The 22,165-nt window shown below is 32.6% G+C and overlaps 1 protein-coding gene across 1 annotated transcript; it reads left to right on the top strand.

Annotated features, from left to right (window-relative positions):
- The first annotated feature begins 13,063 nt into the window (after positions 1–13,063).
- LOC129289194 (uncharacterized) lies at positions 13,064–15,276 on the top strand. Its single transcript, XM_054925997.1, has 8 exons — positions 13,064–13,237; positions 13,327–13,569; positions 13,673–13,959; positions 14,032–14,154; positions 14,316–14,407; positions 14,703–14,782; positions 14,874–14,938; positions 15,264–15,276. The coding sequence occupies exons 1-8, from the start codon at positions 13,064–13,066 to the stop codon at positions 15,274–15,276; spliced, it is 1,077 nt and encodes a 358-aa protein (XP_054781972.1).
- Positions 15,277–22,165: the final 6,889 nt, after the last annotated feature.

The raw sequence follows: 22,165 nt of genomic DNA, 5'->3' as shown, positions 1-22,165 counted from the left end.
ATTAAACATGCTACTGTGCATGTGCTAGATTATGATAGCATTTTGTTGTTATGATAACTTTTCATGGTGGATTTCCAATGAGTGCCATTTTTGTATCTTATATCTGATTAGAGTGATTCAAGTGTCTACGTGAAGCTTGTTCAATAAGCTAACTAGTGGTATAAGTTTTATTATAATTTAATGTTGTATGTGAAATTTGAACACCTAGATGTAAAAGTCAGATTTTAAAATAATTTTCAAGCATCTAAGTATTCAAAACTCAAAACTTATACCATTACCCTATTTTAAGGCTTGAACTAAGTCTAATAGATTGTTATACACCTAAGTGAGCATTTAAACCCATGATAATGTAAAAAAATACAAAATTTGGCCACTTTAATAACCGGTTTCTCCCAACATGGCCGAAATCACAAAATCATAAACAAATACTACTTGGCCTTTTTATTACCATATAACCTACTAAGTTTACACTAGCACCACATACATATAATATTCCTTATATTTGTACTAGTATTTTAGCCTTTACCATAAAAATCTTCACATATTCACAACATATGCAACATGGGGATAAAATACAACATAGCATGGTATAATACAAGTGCAACCATAAAATGTTACGCATTCCTAGTTGGCAATTCATATTCTTATACATTTAAGTTTATGTACACACAACCCAAAATGAAATTGTGTATTATAATTGTAATAGAGAAAATATACTAGTCCTTTCTTGATTCCTTCCCTTGCTCAGACTTAATGACAGAACCTGTAAAATAATAACCATAAGATGAGATAAAAATCTCAATAACCAAGATAATCTACACTATTAATTAATATGCCAAGTTACAAATAGGCTTTAAAATATGCATAGTAAGCACACCATATACAAATATCACCACAATACAATACATGACCATTATTCATTTGATCCTTTAATACTCCCAATTAAACTAATAGGCTATTTTACAAAACCAAACTATAAGTCTAGACCCTAATCTCACCATCCATGATAAGACTACTTGACCAGGGCATTCTAAACCACTTTTAGACCATAGGTATTCCCTATCATGAGTAACTGGGGTGTCGTTACTCTAACACTATACCCTTCAGATGCTAAGGAACATAGTTTCCAATTTTGCACTCTTTTGGGTACTAAGGAAAGTAATTCTCCAACATTGTATCCTTTTTGGGTACGAAGGAGAAATAAGTTACATCTAGTGTCCTAAGGTGTTAGTAATGCCATTTGGATTTTCTCCCCTATCTCCACTAGGGTGAACTCCCACCCACTAACATGTAACATTTCACAACATACTTCCACTAGACCATGCATATCAAATTCCATACAAATATAAGGAACACCCTTATCACTCATTTCAAAAGCATGAAGTTTCAAAAATACTTAGCTTTTTACAATATATATATATATATATAACCAATCATACAAAGTTCAACTTGTGAACAACTTTTACAAGCTAATAAAAAATATAAATTATCTAGTTATCTCAATCCTTTTATTCCTAAAAGGGTTACTTGTGATACTAAATCTCCTCTTAGGTCATACCAAGTTTCTCCACACTTTAATCTATAATAATAAGTACTATGTGTTAATTTTCAATTAACTAAAGCACTACTTGCTACCTATATCACCCTAATTCTCCCACTTCTCACTCCTCTTCCTAACAAAAAAGTTAGTCAAGGTTACAACTAGTTCATATCGTCCCCTCAAACTTCTCTCTAACTCTATCACAACATATCACTTGGTATCTCAACTTATCACACTTTAAAACCCTATAAATCAACTAGGGCTTGATCCAACTTATTCCAAATAACACCTAAGCTTCATATTAACACTTATTTAACTTAAAGAAACTTTAATTAAGCTCTAACATCACATACAATCCTTAGAGTTTGAGTATAATCCTCCCTAACTTAAAACCTAAAACCTCTAAATTTTTTACCTTTTCAGAAATGGATTAGAGAAGGAGGAGAGGGAGTTAGAAAGTGTTTCCAAATGATTGAGAAAACAAATCAGCTTCAATCTTGTCCAAATAAAAGCCCTAACTTGGCTACCTAAGATTCCCCTTTGTGGTCCCTATTTTCACAAAAGTCCCATATGAACTTTTAAGCTAATTTACACACCTTATATTTCAAAATCTAGACATTATGCTGTAGCATAATGTGCTTATGCTGCAGTATAATACATAGTGAGCTTAATCTTACTTGTATCAAGCCATCTTGTCCCAATTTGCCCCAACTTCAACCCTAGCTCAACCTTAAAGCTATTCAATGAATCCAAAATTTTAATTAGCAACAGGAAAATATAATTAAATTACTTAATCATTTTAACTAATTTTTCCTTTAATTAGCAACAAATTCTAGTTTAAAAACTCTAGATGTTACATGGTTCGAGGCCCAAATGAAGTTAAGGGCTCATGGTTAGAGTTTTGGACAATTGGGGCTGGATGTAAAAGAGGAAGTGTGATAAAAATAGTCACGGGTGACCAATTTCTTTACACTATTATTTTGGAGATCAAAGTTATAGTTAATTTTTGAAAATAATTTCCTTTGTATACTTGAATCATCTTAATTAGACATCAGCATGAAAAGGTGTGTGTGATGGAAGTTGGCTCATGGGTGTTGTCATGACAATAACTTTACTATCATGATTTTGCGTCATATACCACGACGCATGGCATCTTGGTTGCGATGCATGACACAAATGAGGGACTAACCTTTCTATATAGTTTGCCATAGTAAATGATGTAATGTTCAAAGTCACTCTCTGTGTCATCTCTGTTAGGTAATTTTGAGTCTTTTAAGCCTCTTTTTGAAATGTTTTTACTCCTAAATCACTTCATGCTTCCCAAATGTGTTTTACTCTAATTTAAAAGGGTTTAAATTGACTTTTATGATTTGGATGATTCTATTTGGTCAACAATCCCATTTTCCCAAAGGTTTTGACTAATTAAACATACTTTGAAACTTTTATACCATAGTAGTCCTTTCATATGTTGGTTTAATTATTAGGGTTAATGGTCATTTCTAGCTTTGAACTATTTAAGCCAAACTTGCGGGTGTCCTAAACTCGATTTTGGGTCATTCCCCCCCAAAATGTTTAAAAAATACATCTATTTTTGCTTTGTTGTTAATGTGTTTGTTAACCAAATTCTTTATAACAATATGTACATGTGGCACTCTTCATGGGATCTAAGTGGATGCCCAATCAAAAAATGATAAGGTAACTTTTGTCATTAAAGTATTCTCTCAGGACAAACACGCCTTTGGTAATTTTCCCCCTTAAATGTTAAAGAACCTAACAACATGTGTCTTATTGTTTACACATAAGAAATATACATTAATTTAAGTTAGTGAATCTCACACGTGTGTACACATGGCCTCCAATTAGATGCCAATCAGAATTTAAAAAAAAAAATTCCTCTATCACAGATGGAAATTAAAGGGTTAAAGGAACAATATAGCCATGATTTTTTTTGCTAAGGGCATTTGGTATCATTAAGTCAATAATAGTGCATGGATATCCATGAACTCCTTTTAGTAAGGGCATCCTTCATCATTCTGTTTAACTTGAGCCCGCTGACCCACAAACTAACCCACTTATAATTTTTTATTTTAAATTTTTTATTGTTTAATTATTCACTTCTTCTTCTTTATCTTCTAATATTTCTTATTTTATTCTAGCATCTTCATCCTTCTAGCTATCCACTATTAATAAAGGGATGAGTTATGGATGTCACAAGGCTATTGGTTTTTCACGGTTTTAAATGCGTAGAGCTCCAAAAAAAAAAAAAAAGAAAAGAAAACATGTACAAGGTGTTTCATATTCTTAATCAATGTGAAATTGCACAAATTAGCCGCATCTAATTGTAGTCATGTGGAAAATAATTTGAATTAATAGATAGAAAATACAAACAAAATAATTAGATCTTATAGCAATTTACTTTTTGAATAAGTATTTTTTTTATTATATGATATCTAATTATATAATGGTGGAATAATGTGGTACGATCAATTTTTTTGTTTAAATTATCTACTTCAAAAGTATAGATGAGATTGAAATCTAGCCGAGAATGTATTAAGATTTTTATTATTATTAAATTCAAATTAATATGAAAATATTGTATGCTATACTCATTTAATTTTTGAATAATTAACTTTATATAATCTAATTATATAATGTGAAACATCCTAATATTTTAAGATTCAGTTAAGCATTTGATTTAGGACTTAATCACTTTTTTTAGGTGAAATCAGGGTATTTTGGTAAAATACAAGGCCACCGGTCATATGTGTCCATAGACACAATCATTTAACGAAGAACAGCCATCCCATGATAAGGGTAGAAAGTTGTGTCCCAGACTCTCAAGTCATACTTGGTCATGATTGAGGCATGTTAAGTGCTCAACCATTCGTAGACTTAATATTGGTTTAGTTTTTTTAAAATTTTTAGGTCTTTTTTTGTAAATTTTTGAGTCAACTAACAGTCTTCCTCCAAAATATTATACAACCCAAATTTAAAATTTTAATATTTTGTAACTTTATATTAAAAAAGAAGAGAATGAACCTCCAAATTAATAGATAATTAATATTATTTTGTTGAATTGGAAACTCATTTTTTTAATTTCAACATTTGGAACATATTACATTATATGAACATAACAATTAAGAATTTAAAGGATTTACTTTGCATTTTAAAATTTGTTGAAGCTTTACTTGAGTAAAATAATTTCTTAAGTGTCATTCCTGATTATGAGTACAAATTACGCAAGATATATTATAAGTGTTGGGACTTTACTTGAGTAAACTAATTTCTTAAATGTTTAGTTTGAACATTTTTCAATGACCATTGGGCACTTTGTACTAAAAAAGATCTTCAAATACTCTCTAGGAGTATATGGTTTAAATAATTCTTTAGAGAATACACAGATATCCCAAGTATAATGAAAATCCAACAAAAAACCTCTTCCTCTAGTCACCAGTTAACTTTATCCTTTTTTGTTGATGTAGTATGTTCATAGAGCGCATGTGTAGAGACAAGTAGGACTCTAATCATATCATTTGGTAGAACTGGTAATATGGGTGAACCTATAGCCTGAGTTGGCTTGCAACAAGTTATGAGTTTGGCAGGGTGGCTTAGCATGGCCAACATTTTATAGGGGTTGAATTTTGCCAACCTGCACAACCTGCAACGGGTTTGTGGGTTATGTTAGCGGGCCAACTCACAAGTAAAAAAGTATTTTTTTTGTAATTTTTTTAAATTTTAAAAATTATAAATTTATCTCTTTTTATTATTTTTTTCATGATAAAAAATAATATATTCCCCTTAAAAATTAATTATCCAAATAACAGTAAAAGTTTTTCTAATTAAGACATGCTTATATTACTAGTTAACTATAAACTAATTTAATTTTGTGATCCTTTCCTTCTTTAGTCCTTTACATAACTGATTAGCATTATACATATATGAATTAATAAAAATGCTCTGTCTATTCCCTTTTCTTTTCATTCTATTTTGGAATTTTTGCTACAAAATTGATGCCCCAATTTAAAGTAACAAATTTTTTTTAAAAAAGAAAATAATTATAATTTAAACTCTAACTATTAGATTACTACTCATAATACATTTAGGTCATACTACCTAAATGTTATAATATCTCTGTACCAGTTTTTTTTCTCCTTTTATGTTCAAATTAAGATGATAATATAATATATGATTAGCACTTCATAAATATGTTTAATTTTTAAATAAAAAAGGCAACTAAACCTTTTTTATTTGCTAGCTTAGGTAGAACTATTTTATAAACAAGATAATTTAAATAAGCTATTATATGAATGAAGTAAAGTATAATAAAATATTTTATTCAATTTTGTCTTGATCATATTTAGATTATACACTAGTACAGAATTACGCATATTTGATGCATATATATTTGACGGTTATTGAAAAATTCATTGAATAAGGAAAGGCGGTAACTGGGAAAAATAATATTTGACGGTTTTAATAAAAACTGTCAAATATATAAATCAATATATTTGACGGCTAGATATAAAACCGTTAAACTTAAAATACAATATTTAAAATAGGAAATTTTTTGAAATTTTTTATATAAGTTTGACGGTTATATATTTAATCGTCAAATATAGTGAGACAATATTTGACGATTAAACCTGATAACTATCAAACTTATGCCATTTAAAATTGCCTCTGCCTTACTCATATCACGCGTTGCTCTGCAGAGACTAGACATGCCTGGAAATATTCAATCTCTTTGAAATTTCTTCTCCACCCAAATGTCTCTACTACTTTGACTCGTCTGGAAGCATTGATTTTTGAAGATCCTATTGTTCATCATCGTGCCCTAGCTTCTCTGAGCACAGAATCACGTCCGTAATCAGAGCTTGATGAAGAATCAGAGCCTTCGCAAGCGATTGGCCTGTTGCTCTGTGAAGAATCAGAGCATTCTTACGATCTTGCTTTGTCAACTTGGTGGAATCCATTGAAGCTATTCTATTTTGCAATTTGCTGCATTGATCAAAGAAATTCTGAGGTATGTTTAAGCTATTCATTCTCTTTTTTTGTTCAAATGCTGTTCAAATTGGTGACTGTGGTAGCTGTGGTCAATGATTGACACTTATACTGGATTGCTTGCTTTACATTGATCATTTTCTACTGTGGCTGGGTGCTCAATGAAAGTGCGCTGATGTTGTTTGCTTTTCTTTCCATGGATGCATGCAAGGTGCTCGACAGAATGCCTTTAAGAAATTGAAATTCACCTAAGCACTCTTAGCCAAAAAACTTAGATTGGAATATTAATTATTATACCTAATTAGAGCAACCCTTTTTACAAACTAATAATACAAAAATATGCTGAATGAAGATTGTCAAGTATTATTGCCTCAATTTCTCTGTCACACGTACATATAACAGGTAATTAATCATCGAAAACAGTCAACAAGAAAGAAAAGTGCTTGAACATTATAGTAAAAAAGAAGAATATTGCTCAGGGAGGATGAAGGAGGAATACAAGAAGGAAGGGACTACAAAATTCTTCTCTGCTTTCCACCATTGCTTTACTCCTTCATATACCCAATTCCTTTCCATTAAGCCCATTTCTTATGAGCCTAAATGTAGCCATTGGCCCATTAGTTGACAACTCATAACTTAACCCAAGTACTTAGGCTAATCCGTTACAATTTATAATTTATAGTTGGCATAAATGAGGAAGAGAGTTGGAAATATATAATATCTAATTATTTATATATATATATATATATATAGTATTGAGAAAAAAGTTTAGAACTTAGGGGACTTCTAAATAATGGTCAATCATAGGGCAAAATGATTTATGATTATCTCGACATCTGAGGGCATAAAGTATATGTAAAAAAATAATTATTTTCAAGAAATTTCACACGAAATATGGCCTATATATCTATGAATCTAGCCTATATATATATATATATATCAAAATTAACGTTTATTTAGAGCATCTCTTTCAAGGCATATCTATGAGTGTAGCTTATATATCTACTGTTATTAGAATCCAAAGATGAGATATCATTATTTGGTAGTTCTTTAATTCCCATGTCAAGATAAAAATCAAGATTCGTTAAAAAGAAGAAAAAAACAGAGAGGATACTGTTCTTGAAGTATTCAATTGGGCATAGATATATTTTGATTTACTGCTATTGGAATCCAAAAATATAGTAGAAAAATGCATGCTTGTGCACATGACACTAGCTAGATGTTTGGCATTTTTTTGGCTTAACCATCGACTAAGAGAATAAAAATATTTCACATTTATTTTTTTAGTTAACATTACAGAAATTGACTTGTTGCTATTGAATTAAGTTTGATTAAATTGTACAGGGATTGAATTTAATTCGAAGAGAGGGTAAAATGCTCGAGAAACTTTCAATTATAAGTCATTATACTGCCAAAATTTTGTTAAATAGTAACAAAATTTGTGGCTTTATTAAGTTTCAAATCTTTGAAATTATGTTTTGGTGAATTTGGTTGTTATCCTAACTAAGTAGGAGTGAATTAGATTATAAGCTATGAAGTTTTATTACTTATTAATAGATAGTGAAATTTTTACTAAAACTAAGTTCTTCAAATTAGTTTTAGTACTTGTAGTCAATAAAGTTTATTGAGGAATTATGTGTGAAAGCATGTGACTCATGATTCATTATTTGATTAATGAAGACCTAATATCAATGAGTCACTAATCACACTTTTCCTCAAAATGATTCTTTCTAGATCTGGAAGATGGACAAAGAATAGATGTCTTCCAGTCGATTAATGAAGGAATACTTGAATGGGGTGAAAGAGTTTATTAAGTTTACACTTGAGCACACAAACGATCATACTAGTATAGTGTGCCCTTGTGTAAAATGTTGTCTGATGAAGCGGGTTTGTGCATCTAAATTAGAAAATCATTTAATATGTTATGGAATTGATCAAAGTTATAAGTGTTGGCACAAATATGGAGAGACAAGAGATGCGAGTTGGGGTTATAGTAAGAGCTACTTGTCACATGATTTTGATACAAGTACATATGAGGTTGATGAGGAAGACCATCTTAAAGAGATGGCCAAGGTAATTGAAGAGGAATTGAAGGATTGTCCTGAAATGCTTGAGAGATTAAAAAGTAATGCGGAAAAGCCTTTGTATAGTAGTTGTACCGAGTTCACATTATTGTTAGGGGTGTTAAGTTTGTACAACTTGAAAGCGAGTAGCGGTTGGAGTGATAAGAGCTTTAGTGAATTGCTTGCACTTCTTAAAGTGATGCTACCTAAAGTGAATGAGCTTCCTATTAACACGTATCAAGAAAAACAAAAGTTACGTGCTATTGGCATAAGTTATGAGAAAATTCATGCTTGCCCAAATGATTGCATATTATTTAGAAATGAATATGAATCAGTAACAAAGTGTCCAAAATGTAAAGCATCATGCTTCAAAGATAATGGAAAAAGTTCGGAGAAGGCATTGTGGTATTTTCCTATTGTGCCTAGATTTAGACGATTGTATAGTAGCAAAGAAGATGCAAAAAATTTAACCTGGTATGCAGATGAGAGGATTAAAGATGGGAAACTGCAGCATCCTGCTGACTCTCCCCAATGGGGAAGGATTGATCATGAGTACCTTGAATTTGGACAAGAATCAAGGAACTTACGCCTTGCATTATGTACAGATGGAATGAATCCGCATGGGCTCCAAAGTAGTACCCATAGCACTTGGCCAGTGATTTTGATAATTTACAATTTGCGTCCATGGTTATGCATGAAACGCAAATACATGATGCTATCCATGTTAATTTCAGGGCCAAAACAACTCGAAAATGACATAGACGTGTATTTAGCTCCTCTATTTGAAGACTTTAAGTTATTGTGGGAGATAAGGGTTGAGGTGTATGATAGGTATAGCGAAGAAAAATTTAATTTGAGAGCCTTGTTATTTGGTACTATAAATGACTTTCTAGCATACAATAATTTATCGAGGTACAGTATAAAAGGAAAACTTGGATGCCCTATTTGTGAAAAAAACATAGATTCAATTAGGTTGGAGGATGGTATGAAGAATGCTTATATGAGGCATTACAGGTGTTTGCATCCAAGTCATAATTATTGACAATTGAAGAAATATTTTAATGGGAATTCAGAAGAATGTGGCCCGCCTTTAATGTTGACTGGTGACCAATTGTTTGAAAAGGTTAAGGATTTGTATATCAAATTTGGGAAACCTTTTTTAAAGAACCTTGGGACAAGTGGGTGGAAGAAAAAGTCTATTTTTTTCAAGTTATCGTATTAGAAGGTCTTGTATGTTAGGCATTTTCTTGATGTGATGCACATAAAAAAAAATGTTTGTGATAGTGTTGTTGGTACATTACTCCATACTCTTGAAAAGACCAAAGATAGCATCAATGCAAGGTTAGACATGCTTTCTATGGGGATAAGGGAAGACTTAGCACCAGAGGAGAAAGGGAGTCGCACCTTTCTTCGTCTAGCAGCTCACACATTGTGTAGAAAAGAAAAAATTTCTTTTTGTGAATTTCTTGCTGCAATTAAAGTTCTAGAGGGTTACTCATCAAACATTAAAAACCTTGTGTCAATGAAAGACCTAAAGTTGAAGGGTTTAAAATCTCATGACTGTCATGTTTTGATGGAAAATTTTATTTCGGTGGCAATACATTCTATTCTACCTAATAAGGTATGAGACACAATCATAAAATTATGTTTCTTCTTTAAATCCATTTGCAGTAAAGTTATTGATCCCAACAAATTGCCGAAGTTATAAAGCCAAATTGTAAAAATATTGTGTGAGCTGGAGATGTATTTCCCACCTGCTTTCTTTGACATAATGGTTCACTGAACCATTCACTTAGTAAAGGAGGTACAAATGTGTGGCTTGGCTTATTTAAGATGGATGTATCTTGTGCAGCGTGATATGAAGATATTAAAAGGATATGTCAAAAACCGTAGTTGACCTGAGGGTTGCATTGTTGAACGGTATATCAGTGAAGAAGCGGTTGAATTTTGTACTGAGTATTTAAAAAATGTCAATTATGTTGGGCTACTAGTGTCTCGGCATATGGGAAGGGAAGGTAGGGAAGGGATAATAGGAAAGAATATAGTTACTGTCTCAAATTTATAGTGGGATCAAGCACATCTTTATGTGTTGCACAACTTAGAAGAGGTTCAAGAATTTATAGACAAGCACTCAGCTGAGCTTAAGAAGGATAATCCCAATAGAGGTGAAACTTGGTATGTAAAAGAATATAATAAGCAATTTGCACATTAGCTGAAAGAGCATATTTGTGATATGTTCAACATGAATCCTGATTTTGTTTCTGAAAAAGTGAGATGGTTGGCTAGAGGCCCGAGCATGCAAGTAGCTTCTTATGCTGGCTATGTTATTAATGGATACACCTTCTATATTAAAGAGCAAGATAGTCAAAGCACAATGCAAAATAGTAGTGTCACTCTTATTGCTCATGTGATGCATGTAACTAGCTCTAAAGACAACAACCCAATATACGCAAATATGTCATATTTTGGGCTAATTGAGCACATTTGGGAGTTAGATTATATAAAGTTTTAGATTCTGGTCTTCAGTTGCAAGTGGGTTGACCATAAAAATGGCTTTTTAATTGATGATAACTGAGGGTTAATACAGGTAAATCTGAACAAAGAAGGGTATAAAGATGAGTCTTTTATCCTTGCTTCGCAGGCTCGACAAGTGTTCTATGTTCCTGATCCTGCTAAAACTAATTGGTCCATTGTTTTATTCATTGAAGACATGGATGATACTATTGTTGAGGATGATCCATTTTTAGGAACATTGCTTGAAAGTAATTTTACTAAAGGTGATGCGTTCTATATGAGAAATGATCATACTAAAGGTATTTGGATATCAAAGAGAGGAAAAAAAATTCAAGACCAGAGTAAGCAAGGAAAAGATCAAAAGAAGACAAGAAAAAGGAAAAGACCAACTTAAACATGTGTGTTTTTATTTTGTAAATAATTATTACTTGTGTTTATTTAATTATCGCATATGGTTTTCTATTTTCTAAATAACTGTTACATGTATGTTTGGTTAATTTTGTAAATAATTATTTCATGTGTCCATTGATTTTCTAATTATATGTGTTCTTGCATCTTATAGGTAAATGGCTCCCAAGAAAGGTAAATGCAAAGGTCGTAATGACCTTGATGTTTTCAGGGGTGGCCCCAGCATTGACCCTAGTAGTGGTCCCAGCGTCAACCCCAGTGGTGGCCCCAATGTTGACCCCAGCAGTGGCCCTGATGTTGTAGCTAGTGGTGATGATCCCAGTGCTGCTCCTAGTCTGACAATGAATGATGATCAGCTTCAAGAGGAAGCAACTAAGATTATAAACGGCTTAGTATTGATGATAAAAGTGAAGAGATGGAGGATAGCTGGACAAAAATATTCCCTCCAATTGCATGCTAAAGGGCAACCGATTAAGGACAATAAAGATAAATTCATCAGCTACATTAGAGCTGTCGCAAGAGCAAATATGCCTATCACACTTAGAAATTGGAAGAAGGCAGATCAATCTACAAGGCAATATATTTGGGAACAAGTAGAGGTATATTTGTTAACTTACCATTATGTGACTATTGTGTCTATAATAGTTTATCAATTTACTAATAACATGCTAATATTTTGCAGTCAGCATTTATAATTGATGCTAGTTGAAGGAAGTACGTGTTCCAAATAGCTGGGCGAGCAATGTGTTCTTTTCGATATTTTGTGGAATCACAATATATTAAAAGAGCTGGTGGAAACATTAGTTCCGAGGTCCCCACTTTAATTAGACCTTTGGTAACCCAACAACAATGGGATGAATTTGTTGTATCTCATTTTCAAATGGAATTTCAGGTGATTTTACTTTACCAATTGATTTTAATTTTCTAATAATATTATGCTATATTATAAGTTTAATTGATTTTAATTTTTTTTTACAGCAATTGAGCTAACAAAATCAGGAGTTGGTTAAGAAAAATCCTTATCCTTTTAAGAAAGGGCGTGTGGGGTATTCAGGCATAGAGGAAAAGATGGTATTTATTAATTACTAATTTATTAATTTTAAAATTACTCCATATTTATTCATTATATTTGCTAATTGCTAATTCTTTTGCTATTGGCATGCATAGATTGAGCGAGAAGGCACAGGAGTTAGTAGCATATCCCACCATGTTCTTTTTTTAGAAGGCTGAATAAATAAAGAGGGTAACATTACAGATGAGCATGTTCAGGAGATAGCCAATAAATGTGTAAGTGTCAATATTATTAATTTGACATAGTAAATTTAATTTTTTCATTCAAACAAATAATTTAAGTTTTTCAATTTGTGTCACATAGGCTGCTATCTCATATGAAGTCTCAAAGGGTGAGCGTCCAGAGGATGAAGATATCTTGGGTCAGGCATTGGGTAATCCTGACCACTGCGGACGCGTTAGGGGTGTTGGTTTTGGCGTCACTAAGAAGTAAGTATTTAGGACTACAAAGCCATTAAAAGGTGCAATGCCTTCTTTAGCTGAATTTAACGCACTAAAAGATGAGGTTGATATACTACATCAGTTGGTTGGTGTATTGCTCACGTCCCAGGGAAAGACATCCACTCCTGTAGACATTAGTTCCAATAGTAAGAGAGACAGTTGCACCATAGCTCAGCCTTCTCATCTGAACCTTCCTGAGGTAATATTACTATTTTTTTTAGTTATATTCATTTTTGTATTAATAACTTATAAATGTTTCCATTGCTTTAGGGTGAAGCCGAATGTTAGTTTTTGGCAAATAGTCCAGATCGCCGTGTGTTTGCAATTGGTATAATGTATAATCTCCCTGGGGGCACTATACATAATGTGCCAATTCCTTTAGGCCACGTACGAGTTTGTCTAAAAGTTTCTTTGGATGACAACTATCAGCTGCCCATTCCCACGGAGGATGTGATGATTGTAGGAGATGCATTGGGCACCTTTGTTGCATGGCCCACAGCCCTTACAAGGCCAATATTTAACAAAGATAAGGTACATATATATATATATATATATAAAATTATAAAGCTAATCTCAAACAAAAATAAGGTATCTATATAATAACTTTTGATCTCTAACTATCTCTAGTATATAGTCCAAGGAAAAATACTTCCCTAGCAAACAATTAACTGGCCATGAGTCAAAGATTATCGCACCTCCCCTGCTTCAAAAGATGGAGCCTCAATTGTCACATAAATTCCTGACTTCACTAAGGGCATATACTGACATGCAAAGGAGTATTCATGATTTTATTGCTGTAGATGTCCCATTCGAGCATGGCATGTATGACAGAGATCATACCAATCACATAACACTCGAAGTCGTAGATGAAGTAATCCACCGTGGCATGATTAGCACGACCGTCATGGATTTTTATTTGAGGTACTTCTTTTTCACAAGAGTGGTTATTATTTTTATAAATATATACTAATCTGTTTGATTTATTAATTTTAGGTTTCTTTATCATACACTTGTCGTGCCCCGCAACCTTACTATGATATTTGCCTGCATTTGTCCTTATGACATTGTTGCTTTCCGTGACATTCGAAACTCTGATCATGAAGATCAAGCAAAGCGGTTGTGTGATTCATTCAAAGCTAGGACTATTAAAAAAGGGGGAGGTTATTCTTGATACCTTATGTGCAAGGGTTAGTTATTTATTATATTTAATGTGTTTTCTCAATTTTATTAACTATTTCAATTTGTTATATATTCTTTACAATTGTTAATTATTTTAGGGATTATTGGATGCTGATTGCCCTTGATCCGGCTGAAGAAAAATATGAGAAATTGGCCATCTATTACTTGTGTTCTGCTGGCGGACAACCGGGTAATCACAAAGATATGGCGGAATTAATCAACAAGTAAGTGCATTAATTAAGTTCATACTTATATTTTTGATATTTCAAACTTACCAACTTCTGTGTTTTTAGGGCTGTGTTTTTGTACTGCATGAATGAATCTTTAACTTTCCTAAGGTCAAACCATTTCACCAATTGTTCACGTGGACAATAATAAGGGTACGTGTGTTTAAACATTAATTGTTCAAGTATTTATTAATGATTATTCAATAACTTAATATATTTTGTTTGTTTTGTTTTTAAAGTGCCCGCGTCAAATACCAGATTCGGTGGACTGTGGATATTGCGTGATGAGATTCATTAGGGACATCATCACTCACGCCAAGACTTCAATCCCTACCAAGGTTCATATTTAATTTAAATATACATTTTATAAATGGCAAAATTTCATTAGTTAGCTAATTAACTTTGATATGGTTATAATTTAAATTGCAGTATTATGATGATGCTTATTGTGAAGAATTTGGGGATGCTCACATCAATGAAGTCGTGGAAGAGTGGTGCCAACATATATTTCAACTTTGGATCATGCAAAATTCACGCATTTAGTGAGTGCACATTTAGTCTAGCTTAAAGGCAAAAAGAATGTGGCTTGGGATAGAATTATTGTTTCATTTTTAAGGATAGAATTGTGATTTAGGATTAAGATTTACAACTTTTTTGTTTATAATTAATGTGACTGTGTATATATGCGTATATATATATATGTGTGTGTGTGTGTGTGTGTGTGTGTACATGTTCTTTTAATTCTGAAAGAATGTTGCTGATGATAATATATATTTGCTGGATTGTCTGGATTATGAAATAATGTCAATTCTATTACAGGGGGATTGCTTAAACGCAGCTGCCATATAAAAAAAAAATTCTACAACATATTTGACGGTTATTTTGATAACCGTCAAATATGTTCATATATACATAAATATTTGACGGTTCTCACATCTAACCATCAAATATGACATTATAACCGTCAAATATGTTCATATATACATAAATATTTGACGGTTCTCACATCTAACCATCAAATATGACGTTATTTTTTCAGTTAAAGCAAGTTCTTTTACCTTATACTTGACAGTTATTTAGAACCGTCAAGTATAATATCACATATTTGACAGTTAAAATAACCGTCAAGTATATGAAGTTGCATAAATGACGGTGTCTTATTTGACAGTTTTTAACCGTCAAATATAAGGGAAAATAACTGTCAAATATGCATAATTCTATAGTAGTGATATTATATTACTACTTAATTATATGAGCAGTGTGTTTTTATTGTTTTCTGTCATAATTTAAACTTTAATTAAATAAATGTAAAAGTATCAAGTACTTTAAATTGCAATTTCATGCATACTTGTTTTGAAAGCTTTATTTTAAACTCAATCTCATTTGTTTATTTTTTATCTATTTTTAAAAATATAAGTGGGTTAACTTGCCAGCCCATAGGTTAGCCTGCTGTAGGTTTAAGTTATACGAGGAGGGCCAAAACTTTCTCGTATATAATTGAACCCAATTTTTTAACTCAACCTACAATTTTTTGCGGGTTGGCAAGTTGAGCCTGCAAGCCCAACTCATATTACTGGCTCTATCCTTTGATACTAATTTACCTCTTGAACTCTTTTTCAAGAAAAATTAAGCGCTTTGAAGCTTTTTCAAAATAAAATTTAATAAGTATTGTTAAAATTTTTAATATTTAATAATTTAAATATTATTATTTATAAATATTTATTCAAAATTTATAAATTATTTTTTAAATATTAGTATATTGAAAATTTAAGTATTAATTTCATTGTTTGACGAGGTTGGTTGGGGTATATACCAGACATGAATTGCATGCGAACCACAATTTGCAAATCTGGCCTTGCGGAACTGATAACATGAATAATATCTAGGGAACAAAAAAAACCCAAACTAACTAAGTGCAAAACACTTAATAGTTGTGCAAATACATTAGCGGGAAAAAAAAATAATGAGACATCTAAAAATCTAAATATATAATAGACTTGAAGATACAATACAAGATAGAAACTCAGACTTGACAAATGAACCTGCATATACCTTCATAACTCTATTTATAATCACTGCCTAAGTCAATGTTTGAGAGAATTTTGAATTTAAACTTTCAATTAAATAAAATTTAAATTAAAACTCAAACAAAATGAATATTAATTAATTATATTTTATATTTAGATTTGAATATTAAATTGAATATTTCTATTTAAATTGATATATTTTGATAATTTTATTGTGATACATTTTGATATAAGAAATGTATTCGGTCGTTATCTTCGATTAAAATAATTAAATAAAATAAATAATTAAATTTATATCTTTGAAATTCAAATCCCAATATTTTATAATGAAATAAAATAAATTTTCAACAAACTTTGAATTCTCAACCCTAGTAATTTATAATTAATATAATATCAACTAGGAAGGGAGATACCGGGCATAAAGTAAATTTGTTTGAATTTTATAATCTCATATAATCTTCTAATGACAAGGTGTATCTTGTGTTCTCGTTGTTTTTGGTGCAGGCATGCCAAAGGCATATATCCTCAAAAGGTGCGATGTTCTTAACTTCTAAAATAAAATGGTGAGTTGCTAGGGTCCTTTACCACAAATTTCCCAAATACATATGCTTAAAAGTAAAGAAAATTGAGGAATAAAGATGGGAAAACATATAAGATTTACGTGGTGAGAGTATAGATGATATTGATAATGGTAAAAGAGAAATTACAAGAAATGTAAGATGGAAAACAAAATAGGAAAGGCGCTGGCATGCTGTTACAGGAGCTGGTACTCTATTAGTTGCTAGAAAACTTCAATGCTCATTGTTAGATGAGTGGCATGCTAAGGGCAATGTGTCGAATTTATTGAAAGATAAAAGGAGTTGTGCTGGGTGAAGTAAGGGATGACACAAGGTCAAGGTTTGGGTTTTGCAAAGGGCAAGTGGATTGAATTGTTGAAAAGTTGTGTGTAGAGTTGAAGAGAGACCTTTGCATGTGTGTGGTGTCTTTCTTTTTATAAATACAAAGTGATAGTTTTTTTCATGTTTCATGCTCACTTTTAGGGCCACTGGTTGCAATTTTTCCCATAACTTCTTGCACTCTTGCTTTTTTTGAAATGGTGTGTTACTTGACTAAGTCTCTCCTCAATCACCTATTTTCTAGAGGCTTTAGGTAGGCTTTGGCCAAAACAACTCTTTTCAACCCCAATAGTTGGCCTTGGAGTCAAAATTTGATTTTACCCCAAACAATTTCCATGCATACAAAGTTGGCCGAGTTCGTCATAAGACAAGTTTGTATAGATATTTGAATTGTTCCATCTTCCATGCAAGATACATATAATTACCTATTATCCTACATATATATATATATATATATATATATTTAATTATAATGATATATAAGCTATCTTTAAATGAACAATAATACTCACTTCATCTCAAATTATAAGACATTTTTAAATAAAATCTCACATACTAATAAATCTCATTAAATAAACTTAACAACCTTTTCTTTCCAAAACAAATATAAATTTTTAAAAATATCCATCATATTTTGAGATGTAAAAAACTGCTTCTTTAAATTCAAAGTGTCCTATAATTTGAAACGGAGGGAGTATAATGTATCACAATGCAAGATAATATATATTTGTAGCAAATTATAGGATCGAAGAGGAATAATAGTCATAGGTGATAACAAAAAGTCAAGAGAGGGGGGAGGTTGGCGGGTATGTAATTAAGGAATGTTTACCACATAAATTTCTTAATTGCTTAATAAGATAATCATAATGAATTACAATATGTTAATCACACACTTAGAAGGTATTGATCAATGATAATCATTTCCAATCATAATTTCTTACTACTTACAAGTTACAACCTGTAATGGATGAAAACTAATCAACTATTGAGTGTAAGAGTTGGGTCTTTTAATAATCATAGAACTCAAAATGGTTGAAATGTTGGTATCACTATGTCATGATGTATGATGAAGAGATGACCATGGATGAGCAAAGTTGATTATGGGTTAATGGATAGTAGAATGGCACATGATTATTATGATGTTATATGGCACGTGAAAGTGAGTGGAGTAGAGGTCTTCACACTATATGAAGAGACAAGACTATTGAGAAAGGGTGTGGAAATTGTGATTGTGCTTCTCTTCTCTGTTGCTTCATTCTCTTAGCTTTCCCCTGTATCTCCCTTCCTTCTGATCTGTACCCTCTTTATTTTGATATTTCTTCTTGCAACTTCTGTAATTTCCTGTGATAAATGCTTGATTAGTGTTAGATGGTAACACGTTTCAGTTTTGTATATAGCTTCAGTTATACTCATGTGAATCTGTTATGCAGTTATAACCTCCTGTAGCTAATTTATGTAATCGATAATTCATTATAAATACAACACGCTAGGCCCTCAGTATCTTATCTGAGTTAGCCTTTACTTCACTTCTCTGTATCTTTAAATATTAGTAATACATTGAGCTTATTAGTTAAATTCTTGAGTTCTTATTCTGCTTATTTGGTTGAGTACGTGACAAAGGTGCTTTCATTGAGAGAGTCTATCTCGCTTCAATGGCTAACAACATAGATGAGACCAAACTTGAGGAACTACACCAAGCAATTGAACAAGTGGCTAAAGAGACCAAAAGCTTAATGGATTCCTTGAAGCCTTCCTGGGAGCGACGTGAACATCGCCTCGACTGAATTAAGGCTATGATTAATGCGGTTAAACATCGATCAGGGTTTGAAGACGAGTGCTTAACATCACCGACCATTGGAGGTGTCAAGTCAAGCTTTATGGATGATCACATGCTGCCATCGCTCCGATCCTTATCACAGCCAAGTATTAAGCTTCCATTGAATAATCTTTCTCCAACATCTGCTACCAAGTGTTTTGCTCCACACTCTGATGCTATTAAGGTTCCATTGCAAACGAGCGTTGAGATGGGATCTATATCTAAATAAATCTTAAGAATGTTGACATCTTCCTTGTGGACTCTACACTGCCACCATTTTCATCGCCAACAGTTGCCAAGATGGAACCCACACGCTCTCTATCTATTATTAACTCGTTATTCATTGCCGAAAGGGTTGTTATGGACGATTGTAAAGGCAACACAACAAAGAAATTAGGATGCGAAGTGGTTGATATGACGATGATAGTTGATTTACAGAGTCTAGTCAGTTTGTCAGAAATTGGGCCTCTAATGCATAGAGTCTACTTGTTTCAAACAATAGAGCAATTTCTTGTTTGGGCTGAGATAATTAGAGCCCAATTTAGGTTGCTTCAATTCACGTTCAGCTACCCTAGCCTCTCCTCCAACCTCATTCAAGGACAGTTGATAGGCGACAACCAGGAGATCAATGATTTCCTTCAATATTTGTCATTGCTAGCCAAACCATTTGGGACTGACTCCTAAGACATTTCATACTTCTAGTGTTTCAATCCTCTTTAGTTCTCTAGTGGGACTGGTGCTAGTTGATTGGCATGGGTGTATTGAAGTTCGATGGCTTCATCCTTTCTACCCTATCCTTGTGGCAATAGCTCAACTCAACCAATTCTTGATTTGCGTAGCACTATTGGCTGAGCAATTCAACGGCATTATCAAGGGATTGATATTTGATCCGGGTATTTTCATTCCTCCTCCTCCTCGTCCTCCTCCTTTGCTTATGCAAAAGAACCTACAATCATTCAAGGTTTGGCCCGATTGCTCTGAAGAATTCATATGGCTTGTCATTAATTATAGTAGATATCCTACTAGCAATGGGTATTTAACCAGCTTGAATGTTCATTTTATATTTGACCCTGGACCCACCGTTACCATTTCTCCCTGTATTGGTGGTGATTGCCTTTTGTTTATAATCTTATATAGCAAGCCATATTCATCAGATGGCAATATTGTCAAACAAGAATTGTTACTGATGCTAACATAGAGGTTTACTAAAGGGTGGGTACCTAGTTGGTTACCCCAGTTATTTTTAGTTTTGGATTTGAAAAATGTTCAACTGTGGCTCTTCCTTTGCTTAAACACCATCTTGGTACTTGATCCTGGCACAAGAGTTGAGTCTCCGAAAGTGTTATGCAAATTGATTAGAGTTTGCAATTTGGGGTGCACTTTGCCGCTCTATCAAGGTTTTATGCCCCCAGATAATGTTGCATATTTTCAAATGGATTATGGAATCTGTTGTGCCCCTATGTTACACATGGATATACTTGAAGTTGGAATTATTGTTGCTAATCCATTTCATGTATATGATATTGCCAAGGATGCATCCTACATGGCACGTGAACTATTATGTCTTATTTACCATATCGAAGTTGTTTTGAAGGGGGCTGCATCTTTCCATTTATTTCAATTAAGATTGGCTTTTGGAGCAGTTTTTGAACGTGCAGTTTATGATTATAAATTGGAAATTTTATTTCCTTGGAATTGTCACTTAAGCCGGATAAACAACAATTTTGGAAGTTCCAATGTTATAGTAGTTTCTGCCATATCATTACATATGAATGGCACTTTGACACAAAATCAAGTTTGGATATGGCTTGTGCATGGCCATTCGTATATCATTCATATTATGGCTTCTCCAACAATGCTCTACATTACCTCTTTGTCAAGGCATTTGGCATTAACTTTTACAGAATGGAACAGCAACCTATGCTTGTTCTGCACTCAAGACAAAGGATCTTGCGACCTTGAGGACAAGGTCGCTTTTAAAGGAGGTGGCAATGTCATGATGTATGATCGATGAAGAGATGACCATATGGATGAGCAATGCAGATTATGGGTTAATGGATAGTAGAATGGCACATGATTATTATGAGGTTGTTACATGGCACGTGAAAGTGAGTAGAGTAGAGGTCTTCATACTATATGAAGAGACAAGACTATTGAGAAAGGGTGTGGAAATTGTGATTGTGCTTCTCTTCTCTGTTGCTTATTTCTCTAGCTTTCCCCTGTATCTCCCTTCCTTCTGATCTGTACCTCTCTTTATTTTGATATTTCTTCCTGCAACTTCTGTAATTTCCTGTGATGGATACTTGATTAGTAATACATTGTATCAGTTAAATTCTTGAGTTCTTGTTCTGCTTGTTTGGTTGAGTACGTGACATACTATAACATGACAAAAATCAAGATCACAAAAATCTAATTATTAATTTGATCTTAATTTTTACATGGTATCACAGCTGCTAATTGGTTGTAGGATGCTTCTCCCAATGTTTAGTATCATAAGGGAAAATTCATTAAAAATATGTCCTTAATTTTGTTTAAATATAATTATAACACTGAGACTTTCAATTATAATGATATATTAATTATAACAATCTAATTATACCCTTCAATTATAACAATATTGCATTTTCATGTAGTATTGCATCCACAATTTAGTAAATCATGTCCGTAAAAAATGTATAAGTAGTAAAGTAAATGAAAATCATACGTCATGTACATCTATGCAAAACTAATCATAGTGACTTTAACGCCGAGCATCTACATGCTTTGATGATGTTGTCTATAGCTCCAACGGCTATGATAAGGGCAGGAAATACTGGTCTGAAAAATATGTGCCCTTATTATCAAGCCTTATGTAGTTACATCTAGATAAATGGTTGATACCACTGAAAAGCGCACCTGAGGAAGATGGTCCTACCTAGAACCTCTCATGTAAATCTACTTTCAACTAGAGTAATAAAAAAAACAAATCACTAAAAAAGTGAC

Source organism: Prosopis cineraria, unplaced genomic scaffold (assembly GCF_029017545.1).
Source record: "Prosopis cineraria cultivar Desert tree isolate PC_DT_omini unplaced genomic scaffold, ASM2901754v1 PC12, whole genome shotgun sequence".
NCBI lineage: Eukaryota > Viridiplantae > Streptophyta > Magnoliopsida > Fabales > Fabaceae > Prosopis > Prosopis cineraria.
The sequence above is the reverse complement of the archived record's forward strand: the minus strand, read 5'-3'. Positions and strand labels throughout refer to the sequence as shown.